Source organism: Scomber scombrus, chromosome 10, assembly GCF_963691925.1.
Source record: "Scomber scombrus chromosome 10, fScoSco1.1, whole genome shotgun sequence".
In the NCBI taxonomy this organism is placed as follows: Eukaryota; Metazoa; Chordata; class Actinopteri; order Scombriformes; family Scombridae; genus Scomber; species Scomber scombrus.
In genome coordinates, this window is record NC_084979.1 from 18112644 (window position 1) to 18124994 (window position 12351).

The 12351-nt window shown below is 40.1% G+C and overlaps 1 protein-coding gene across 2 annotated transcripts in view; it reads left to right on the forward strand.

Annotated features, from left to right (window-relative positions):
• Nucleotides 1–612: 612 nt before the first annotated feature.
• LOC133987891 (potassium voltage-gated channel subfamily D member 3-like) overlaps nt 613–12351 on the forward strand; it is a 95183-nt gene continuing 83444 nt past the window's right edge. For both annotated transcript variants that reach the window (XM_062427373.1, XM_062427374.1), the window contains exon 1: nt 613–1715. In XM_062427373.1, coding sequence (XP_062283357.1) covers nt 613–1715 — 1103 coding nt within the window. The remainder of the gene's footprint in view (nt 1716–12351) is intronic.

Consider the following 12351-nt stretch of genomic DNA (forward strand, 5'->3'; position numbering starts at 1 on the left):
CTAGACTATAAGATGCAGTAAACTGAGGTCCTGAGAAGGCTGCTTTTCTACGTAACCCAATAGAGGGGATCTGAGAAATATAGCTTTAAAGTAATTATGGGGAAGATGATGCTTATTGGAAATTGCAATATGTTCCTGTAACCACATTAAAGCTTTCTATGTCAAATAGAAATATATTTATATTGTGCCCGGTAAATGTTTCTCAGCCTAAGTGTGATTTTAAATGTATTTCAAAGATACTTTTTCTTCTCTCAGGTAGACCGACTTGTAAGACTGTGGGTTGCATTGTTTGGTTTTATCTCAGTTGTTGCATCCATTCCCTTTTATCAACAGTTCACTTTTTCCACTAGATCTTTGTCTTTAACACTACTTTTCTATCTCTCTCTCACATCTTCATTGCAACATTTATGTATCTCAAACTGTCTTCCATTTTTCTGTTTTCTCATTGACTCCTCTCACTCTCTCCCCCTGTCACGATCTCAGCAGCGCTCCCATCCTTCTTATCCTTACCAAATCCCTCCCTCTCTTCCTCTAGATGGTGAATGAGCTGAAGTCAAGCTGGTTGTGAAGGTGCTGGACTTGTTCCCCCCTACGCCCCAGGCCGGACACAGCATGGCAGCGGGAGTAGCGGCATGGCTTCCCTTTGCCAGGGCGGCAGCGATTGGCTGGATGCCCGTTGCCAATTTGCCCATGCCAGTGGCACCCACTGAGAAGAACAAGAGGAAGGATGAGCTAATCATTCTCAATGTCAGTGGACGGCGCTTCCAGACCTGGAGGAACACGTTGGACCGCTATCCAGACACCCTGCTGGGCAGCTCAGAGAAGGAGTTCTTCTTCAATGAAGAGACCAAAGAGTACTTCTTTGACCGGGACCCTGACGTCTTCCGCAGCGTGCTCAACTTCTACCGTACAGGCAAGCTCCACTACCCACGCTATGAGTGTATCTCTTCCTATGATGAGGAGCTGGCTTTCTTTGGAATCATCCCAGAGATCATCGGTGACTGCTGTTATGAAGAGTATAAGGACAGGAAGAGGGAGAATGCAGAGCGTCTGATGGATGACCAAGAGGACAACAAGGATGCTAAGCTGCCCAACATGACCTTTCGTGAGACCATGTGGCGGGCTTTTGAGAACCCCCACACTTCCACCATGGCCCTTGTCTTCTACTATGTAACTGGCTTCTTTATAGCTGTCTCTGTCATCACCAATGTGGTAGAGACGGTGCCCTGCGGCACTGTGCCCAACCAGAAGGAAGTGCCATGTGGTGAGCGCTACACTGTGGCCTTTTTCTGCATGGACACGGCCTGCGTCATGATCTTCACCGTGGAGTACCTGATGCGCTTATTTGCTGCGCCCAGCCGCTACCGCTTTATGAGGTCCGTCATGAGCATCATTGATGTGGTCGCCATCTTGCCCTACTACATTGGCCTGGTGATGACTGACAATGAGGACGTGAGTGGCGCTTTTGTGACACTCCGTGTTTTCCGCGTGTTCCGTATCTTTAAGTTCTCCAGGCACTCGCAGGGCCTACGCATCCTAGGCTACACACTGAAGAGCTGTGCCTCGGAACTGGGCTTCCTGCTCTTCTCCCTCACTATGGCCATAATTATCTTTGCTACCGTCATGTTCTACGCAGAGAAGGGTTCAAGCTCCAGCAAATTCACCAGCATCCCAGCCTCCTTCTGGTACACCATCGTTACTATGACAACACTCGGGTAAGAGCAGACACTTCTTTTATCTTGTTGTAAGTGCTGTGTGTGTGTTTGTGCAATTGCCTGTTTGTGTATATCTGTCTGTGTGAATTTGTAAATGTGTACATATATTTACTTTATAAGAAAATACATTTTTATTATGATTCGACTTGATACGTGTAAATGACTCTGTGGCCGAAAAAACTGCTTCAGTATTCAGTGTCACCCTTTTCAGGATATATAGTTCTTTACGAACTTTACGCACGATCATATAAGACTACAGAGAAATATCACTTTTTAGTAGTCTGTGTTTGTCGTGTTTTTACAACTGACAGTATTCTTCTGAGGGAAGAGCAGCCATCAAAATGTTGTCTTCTCTCACAGTAATGGCTGTGCCATTGCCTGTCCTTTATATATCACAGATAAGAGAGACAGAAAGACAGATGTAGGAGATTGCAAAAGTAGAGAATTGAGGGAAAAGTTGAAAGCATTGTAGTGAAACCAAAACACTGGATAGGAAATAGATTTTATGCCATTACTTTCCTCTTTAACCTGCTCTGTGTTTAGCAGCTATGCGCTTTCAGAGTGAACTGAAACAGTGACTTTGCATTCTGAGAGCCCTCCTCCCTCAGTCCCTCTTTGTGAGTTACACTATATGCCGGCCTTGAAAATTAAGTGCCTCTTGCTATAAAGGCTCTGATGCTGCATATCAAATGCTCTACATTTTAAGAGGCAAATGAGTGGTTCAGTTATTTGCATTTGTGTAACAGGCATAGATAATTACTGCTTTTAACATACACTTTTTGATGGCACACATGTTTCCATTATTCATTGAATGCCCAATTAACCTGCCAAGCCCACGACTGCTGTTATTGTTTTTCTTTACAAACTCATGAATTGGCTTTGATTAAATTTTACTAGATGTACGTACATGTGGAGCATTTGGATGCATGTGTGAGTTATGTCTCCCGACCTGATTTTCTTCATTTTTATGTCATCATATATTTCCACCATCACTTTATGGCAGTGAGGGGAACCGCATATACATCATTAATTTTACACTTTGTGTCATGCACACAAACACACACACAGATCTGTGATGCGTCACTATTAGGACTAATGGTAATGTGTTTTATGAGCGTCCCCTGTTGTGGATGTGTGAGTCAGACTGAGAGGCTGACAAATTGCAGCATCCTGCTAAATGTCAGAGTCATGGAGGCCATAAATGGCTCTGAGCTCATTGCTGTGACACACTTGGCACCCTGTTATTGTGCCCTGCCATTCACAACCTGCCCAGAAAATCTGGTGTTGAGCAGATGTTTGGATCAGTTGTTTGGTCTTTGGACACATAACTTGCCACCTAATTGTTGAAAAATGCATGAAATTCTTTGCTATAGTGCCTGTTAATTTTATACACAGAAGCTTTCTTTGGTGTCCATGTTGGCCCACTCTCTCTTATGCAGTCCATCTTTTCATACTAGAGTGAGACCTGAGACACTAAACTGGTCTCCTGTTGCTTTTACAGTAGGATTGTGGAAGAGGAGGGTGTGTGTGTGTGTCTGTGTGTCTGTGTGTGTGTGTGTGTGTGTGTGTGTCTGTGTGTCTGTGTCTGTGTGTCTGTGTGTCTGTGTGTCTGTGTGTCTGTGTGTCTGTGTGTCTGTGTGTCTGTGTGTGTTAAGAGGGGAGTAGTTGTTGAGCTTGGCCTCATCATTAAAGTAGGGGCCAGAAGTGGGTGTCAGAGTGACTAATGATGTGGCCCACTGCATCTGCTGACTAATGTAAACCTGCCTGACATTCTGGTCTCTCCTCTTGGTTTACGTCATAAACACATACTAACCCTGCACACACAGATGATTTTTTTTTTATCTTTGTGCATTTGGGCGGGAATAAACTCATGAAGACAAATATTGTGTGTATAAAATGTGCTTGCATGTTATAAGGCAAGGCTGTTTTATTAATAAAGCATGTTTTATACACAGAGGTAGATTCGAGGTGCTGGACCTTGCATGTGGGTTTTCTGGGGTCATCTGATGTATGTGATCTTTTATTCACAAGTGAGTTCTGTGACTCTTTCTGCCACCAACTTGCATTGATATGTGTGGAAAAGTAACCTGATGGCTATGCAACAGTTTAAAGTTATCTGACTATCCAAATAAGATAAAAGCTAATTTCCACAGATGATGTTCTCCTAGACTTCTTGGCTTCCTGTCTTGGTGCCTCACGGCTTAGTTTTGCACTGTTGAGAGTGCATTCGGCTTTGTTCTCCTCCTGGAGAATTCATGTCATTTACACTCTAATCTTTAAGTGGGACCTATTATGCTAATTTCCAGCTTTATATTTTTATTCTGGGACTCCACTAGATTAGCTTTCCATAATTCACGGTTCAAAAAACTCTAATAGGTAGTCTTAGCTCCTCTTATAGGCAGTCTTAGCTGCTGTCTCTTTAAGGCCCCCTCTTGATGAACCCACTCTGCTCTGATTGGCCGGCTTTATAGAAGCTGCCAAGGGGCAGCCATATCAGAGTCGTATTAAGTTACTGCTGATGCAAACCCAACATTTCTTGCTTTACGCCTTCATATTAAAAGCTTTCAAATGACAAAATAATGTGAGACTTTTATCATGAAGAATTTACAGGAACTAAAATGTGCTCCCTCGTTTTTGGCACAAAAAACTGGTCAAAACAACATATGGAGATATTTGGAGCTCTTTGTCCAGCGGATCAGTTAGAAATAATGCAGAGAGGAATAGTACAAGCAGAAACAGCCACAGTGATGATGATGTTTGATGAAGAGCTGCAGACAACCAGCACACCTCCAACAGGTGCTAGCTTGACTGGAGTCATGACTACCCCCAAAACAATGGAAAAATGCCATAACTTTGGTGGAGTGGAGCAGTGAACTTGTGTGCTGCATAGGGCTGGGTATTAAGTTCTTATTAAGTTTACTAACCATTTATCTTACCTGAAGTAACGTGTGGCATGTCACTTCAGAAGACATTGGCTTTGTGAACACAATGCAGTTCTCCACCCATAAGTTTTCTCCGTGTGTAAGCAAATGTTTAATCTTATTACCAGTGTTCTAGTTTTATCCATATATGCTTTAATCCGGCTTAACAGGCGTGTAGTGTAGCCACACTTTAGAGCGTTTAGGTGGCATCTTAGCTGCTGAGCTGCTAAGCATGCAAACTCATATCCTCTGTGACTTCACTACCACAGACGTCATATTTTCGTCATAAGTATTGATTGCAGGAGACATTTTGCTACTTGGTATCGATTGATTTCGGTTGATACCTTAAAGGTATCGAGTACCGATACCCAGCCCTAGTGCTGCATGTGGAGTGGGTGACCATATAAAGAAACCAGTCATAAGACGACACTGGCTTGGGCTGAAAAAAGAAGAAACTGTTGGAAACTGAGTATTCAGAGCAGTATTATACATCTACATACGTCAACACATTATTTTACCCTTTGGTTATATTTGATATGAACATTTGACATTGTAACATCATATGACTGAAAATAAGGAAAAGCATAATAGATCCCCTTTAAGGTACTGCTAACCTATTTTTCTTTTCTCTCGGTGTTTATGCTGCACTCTACTCAGAAATACTTTCTTTGTTTTTTTTTTTTTTCCTGGTATGTCAGATTGTGGTATGTCAAATCGTGTGTTTACATGCATACATCAGTCTTCATTAGTAGCAGTGAGAATGCCCTACCTGTGCCACATGCATGCTGCCTTCCCACTGTGGCTTTTTTGAGTGTGCTTATCTGAATATAATCCGGCCTCATTTAGAATTCATAATCCCCTTCAATGATGGGCAATGAAATACCAGGTGAATAGCTTTTTGAAGTGTGGCTCTCCTCTGTCCCACTGGAAATCAAAATGCTCTTAATGACAACAGTATGTCAGAAGGCAAATGGAGACTGGACCTACATGGGAGGGAGTCATGGATATGACACAATCGGACATCAGCTTTTTAGCAGCAAGCAGAGTGGAGCAAAATGACATTGCAGGGGACATATTTTGCCATATAATCCTAAAAAGCAGACCCTGAAGGCTTTATTGTTCCTTTTGACCAACCAGACAAAATATGGTTTAACCAGCAAACCAAGCCATCAGCCAACACTGCCATCTTTGCCTGTGCTCACTTTAGCAGGGCTAAAAAGCTTAGCTGAAATCCTGCAAATGAAGGGCAGGCATGCCCACAGTGGTGAGGCTTTAGCTAAATCAGAGACATTTAGGCAATAGGACCTATGAGGGATTTTGTTCCCTAAGTTGTTAAACAAATTGATTTTGACCTTTTCAATGATAATAACTGAGTGTTTGTCATATTTGGTTGAGCCTGTATTATAAAGAGTTGTCTGGCTGGGGAGGAAGCAGAAAGGGTTTATAGCAACTGCTAAACCTCAGCTTTTCATCAGTGGTCCATCAAGACGTTATGTACTGTAGTTAACATCCTTATTTGCATTGTGAAAGAGAAAACTAGTCTTAATTGCCTCAGTGTGATCCAAATACAGCCATTAAGTTTGTAATGATCTCTAACAAGACTTTTCATCTATGTATTTATTATCTTTTATCATCATGATTTGCTTAGAGATTATTTATTTTTTTCGTATGTGATTATGTTCAACCATGGGACCAACTGCTTTAATTGCCTTCATTTTAATAATTTAATCATAATCTAAAATGTTATCACTGCTGAATGTCTCGATAGAGTGGAAAATGTTCAGCACACAAATATCTTCTTTGAAAGATAAAGATTGTTTAAAAGTATTCAAGAGCTGTGTACTATATATTTTGGCCTGTAGCCATGAGTCAGTCAAATGTTGAAATGAAAATCACATGATAATAATTTAATAACAAATTAAATTACATCACATGCATTTTTCTCAATGAGATTATGCTCATTAAAATGCTAATTCATTCAGGAGTAAGATACTCCTCTACCTGTATCTTATTTTAGCTGACAGAACCACTTGAGAAACACATTGGCCCTCAGCCAAAGATTGATACAAGGCTGGTGTTGTCCCAATTGATGGCTTTTACCACTGGTTGGAGAAAGTTGATTAGTTGATTAATCAGAGCTTTATATGCAGGATTAAGAATGATCTTGCAAGCTACTTTAGTTTACCAAATAAACCTATGCCCCCACGTCACCAGCCCTCCATAGTCACATATTTCATCCTTTACAGATGACTTTAGCTTGCATCCCTTTCTGGTTTGACTGGGGTTATAGACTACAACATTTATACTGTATTTTGTCTTACAAAAGCTGCTAGCAACCAATACTATAGGCTCTGTATCAACTAAAAATGAGGGGTGTCCCAATCAAGGTTTTTGATCTGATTGAGTCCTTTTAATTTTGTGAATCACTCGATACTGTGTCCAATACTTTTCAGTGAATTACCTAAACTCAGGACATAAGGAAGGTGTGAAATGAGAGGCTGTGCTGCATGTATTTGAATGCACTTTGTCTGTTTCTGCACTGTAATTGTGTGTATTTTTTATATGGCACCGTTTATGTCCAAGGCAAATTTCCCGAGGGACAAAAAAAGTAATCTTGAATCTTAAATTCACCTAAAAGATACAGCTGCCTGGTGTAGACTCCAGCTACAACCTGAAGATGAGTTACTATAGAACTTAATTCATTCCTAAACATTGTAATACACGATATACATTGTAAAAAATAAAAATACATTTTATCATATTCATAGCAGCAGAAGATAGTGTTGATTAAATATGTATTTGATACATTAAAGTAAAAAGTGTTGCCTAAATTGCATGTCTCATTTTTCATAAACATTTAATCCAAATACTGAAGGGTCTCATTCAAAACTATTAGTTGTATGAGCTTAAATTATTGATATGACATGAGTTTGATATGACATTTGTAGTTATGTGTTTCATAGTAGATTAGATAATGACACAGCAGAAAGGGAGGGGACTTTTGTTCCCAGAGTTTTCCTTCGGATAGCACTTCTCCCGAGGTTTGATGCTGTTTCACAGGGCTACTTATGTTGCCTAGTAGGAGGCACAGCCTCAGACTAACATGATTTCTTGCAGCTTTACTCTGCAAGATGTGCACTGATGCGTATCTGCAGCTATATTAGGTATATACACAGATATATGGTACATCAGCTACAAACCTGTATATAAGCACCACTACACCTCAACCCAAACTGAGGGTCACATACTTTTGTCACTTAAGATTGCAGAAGGCAGTGTTCTCATTGAGTATGGTTAAAAAATGTAACCTGACTGTAAGCATTTTCTAGACCAGTATTGTATATCTGAACAGCTTTTGCTTTTTTAAATGCAGAAAACATTCACAATGTAATGATGGTGAAATGGGTGATTTTCTGCAAATTTCGACACAAAGCTAGTCCTTTTCAGAGCATTATTGTCTCCAATGAGACTGTGTATAATCTGCCGTCTATAAACTTTTTTTTATTTTATTTTTTTTTACAGTGAATGGTGTATGTTTGTGTGAGCAATAAAAACCAACTACTCCATTTTATACGCATCTTGTCATCTTTGTTGGCTCATTAGGCCATTCCAATTGATGAAGTATTGATGAGAGCTGGAGTGTTTTGTTGTATTGTAGTCATTAGCATAGCCATGCCTGAGTATGATTAATATCCTTATCAAAGACCAGATTCTTTTGATCAGTGCTCCCTCAAGATCAATGCTCTGCTCTCTGTCTCCCAGACAACCACATAAGACCTCTCATATACACTGTTGTGCATGTAGAAGATTTACTGTATGTGGGGTGTGTGCACGTGCCTGCTTGTGTTTAATTGTGCCCATAAATGTTTGTGTGGCTGCACTTTTGTGCCAGTGTGTGTCATTAAAGCATGCATGCATTTCCACCGCCTTTCACAATTCATTGTCACCGAGCTGATTTATGGAGCGTTTATTTTTGAAGCAACAGCTTGTGAAAAACGATGATCAATGCAGATGAGTGAGTATTGATGTGGGCAGTAGAGTGAAATGTGGCGGCCGTTGTTAGTGCTACTAATTAGAATGGGGGTGATGAGAGTTTGACTGAAAGATGGCACCTAAATGTGATGTCACTGATCCGTTATGTTGGGTTTATGAGAACAGTTAAGGAAGTAATTTGTCCATGGTGATTTAGGTCTAGGTCTGTTCTTAAAGGACTATTTTGCCAATTTTCAACCTCATCTTTAGCTATATAAAAATGTGATTAGTATGAAAAACGGCTGCAGTTGTTGCCGATGTTCTCTGTGCCTCTACGTCCTCTGTATCTCTGACAGGATTTGGGGGTTGGGTGTCTGAAGCTTGGGCGCAATGCATCCTGGTACCTGTAGGCACTGCCGGCATGGCTCTTTGAGCAGGAAATCTCAGCTTTCTTGATCAGTATAGCACACAGCGAGGAATTTATTGCTTTAATTGACTACATTTACCATTAACACTAATTTGGCGTCCACATATACATGGCCGAATTTCCCTTTAGCCTCTTCTTAGTTAAGGTCAGGATCAATGTTGAGCGGACCTGCTCTCATATCAGTTAGTTAGTTAGTTAGTTAGAGTTAGTTGGAGTTTGTATAATGACAGGAGATCATGAGTACATGACACGCATACACTGAAGGGGTTTGGAGTGTGAGGTGTATATTGCTCTCTCATATGGCTATTGTATATACAACATGTAAGAAATATGGCATGAGAATACTCAACTTTCTGGTTATTTTGAAATCATGTACTGAAATGTATATTGAAATGCAAATAATATACTCTGCTATACAGTCTCCAGCGCATAGTGTACACTGGACCATATACATTTTTTCCCCCCTTCAATATCCTTAATGTCTTCATTAAGTCAAGTTTAATTATTCATTAAAATACTACAATTTATTATGAATTGAGTTATTCATGGGGCTGACATATGGAGATATTCCAGAAAACATTTACATTTGCAGGATTGGCAGGCGACTTACATTACTAACCATCAACATCATTTACACCTGACATTAACCTGTGATCTGTATCTGGATATTCTAACTGGATAAGGAAATCCACAAATTAATGGCAGGCTTGAGCCCCTTTAACTTTTTAACACTTTGTTGGTTGTTGCACTACTTTCTTGTTGTGTCTTGTGTATTTTTTTACTTCTTTCTACTTTTTTCGTACTTAGTTAAAAATAAAAACAATGAAATAACAGCTCTTCCTCTACTGCTTGATTGTCTGGCTTTGCACGTAAGTCGCTTTGGATAAAAGAGTCTGCTAAATGACACGAATGTTAATGTTATACCAGGTGTGAATGCAAAGGCCCATGAATCAGTTGTCATTAATATACTATACATATAATTACACTTATAAAAAATGGGTGAAAATGGGCCCCTGGACACTCCAAGCAACACATCAGATACACTGTATATCAGAAGAGAGTTCAGTGGTCTTTACCCAGAATGTTTCTTTATGTATCAGCTATTCTGGAGCCTACATAAAATAGGACGCTGTACTCTTAATGGGCAGACAGTTATGGGTCAAAGATTTCACTTCCTGACAGTATTCTCTAGAGGCTGTATCTGTGGTCTCTGTGTCCGCACAGTCTTGTGCCTTTGTGTTTTTCTTCTTCTGTAACAACCTATTAAAGCTATGGTACCATAGGCATGTAGCAGGAAACCAACCAAGCCTTTATGCAATATTTAAGAGACCAGCAAGACATTGTAACTTGATTTTAATATATCAGGGCTTGTCATGAATCGTGGATTAATTATTTCTTACCTGCACTGACAGGGGTGGGTGGAACATAACAGAAATTCAAATCCATAATAACACGTTGAGATTACAGATTATCCACAGTTTGTTGTTTTCCTGAGGAGAATAAAACCAACATTTGTGTAAAATACCTGTTTCCTATTTCTTACTGGCTGTACAGCTGAACCAGATTAACCTTTGTATTAAAAAGCTTCAGTAACATCTAGTCATGTTTGACCTTCAGATTATTTCTATATATATCTACCTGCAGTTGAACTCACTGATATATTAAATTATTATTATTATTATTTCACTATCAGGGAGATACACACGCAAACACACACACCACACAACACACACACACACACAAAAAAGCCTGCATCAGAAAAACTGAATCTCTCAACTCAACTTTGACCTCCCATCTGTTATTTTCCCTCACTTTCTTTCCTCACTCACACTCTCCTCTACATCTTCCTGAGTACGGAGACAGGATGTGTTCTATGCCACTACCGCTGACCTTGCTGACCCCTATTCCTCCTTTCCATTGCTGCTAAAAATAGGCCAAAAAACAAAAATGTATCCCTGTGTTTTTAGCCAAGCTGGTGACGTGGCTTGAAGTATGGCACAGTCAGGGATAAAATTTGGTGCAGACATTCATATGTTCAGTAGCCTATATTCTGTCTATGTTCTTGGTGTACCTTGCTAAGGTAATCATGTGTTTCCACATTTAGATTTATGTCTATGGCTGCATAATCGTCACGTTATCGAGGCTGTTATAAAGGCAGAAAAATCACTGAAGTAATTTTCCAGATCCACGGTTTCTAGGTACACAGCAATAACTCACAACATGTTCATGTTTCTGTCTGCAGCATTGAATCTAACTTACAACTGCCTTGATTACTGACCAGGCCAGTATGTTCATTGCCTGTTGGTCAGATACACCAGAGCACAGGGGCAGATATCGTAAATCTTTACTGTGTATTTAAAGAAAAACACAAAATTGTTGTTTTTGGGCGGTGTACATAATCAGATAGATTCTTATTTGCATTTGATGTTAATACGGGTCAGTTTTTCCATAATACACATAATGTGTGTTTATAAAATTCCTTTTCTGCTCACTAATTTTGTGCACCGACACCACTAACTGCAAAGCAGTTGCTGCGCTAGGTATAAAAAGCAGAACTGATCATAGCCCCAGTTTATGCCTCACACACATAACTGCTGGTATCATTAGTGAGTCTTCATGAGCACAAAACAACATTTTATATGAACAGGAGATTAATTTCTTTTCTGTGGTAATAAACACAACACATGGACCAGTCTGTAACTGCTGTATTCAGAGCTTAACAAGATATTTGGTTGCTCTGTAACCTTATGGTTAAGATATGCACTGCCACTTTCTGAAGATACGTTCACAGTAGGAGAGACTCTTGTATAGAAACTACATCACAGGTACCCGCACAGCAACTCTCTCAAAGAAGCATAAATGTGCTTTGACTGTCAAAGCAGCGCTGGTTTCCCTGTCTTTCCAGTGGAGACACTGAGAGTCTGACAGTAGCTGCTCATGGCTGGTTAGCTCCGACTACCAGCACCACAGGAATGCATACCACTATCCATGCTACACTGGCTGGCTAGACAGTATCCAAGGAACCCACATCTACTGCATATGCCACACACTATGTAGCCATGAACCTTGCCTCACACAGTCATTTGTAATCCCACACACACCTCTCTGCTTTGTTGCTTTTTTAAACAAATTCACTCTTTAAATGTTGCAGTTAAATGGATAACTAATAGCACAGTGTGAAATAGGGAAGTAACAGTTTTGGGGTTGTTTGTCATTGAATGCTCTGGAGCAGAAGTATTACCTTTTTTCTCATCACTCTCTGACAAGCCTCCAAAAATGAATATACTGATTTCTAAGTTCATTAGCAAGACAGGTA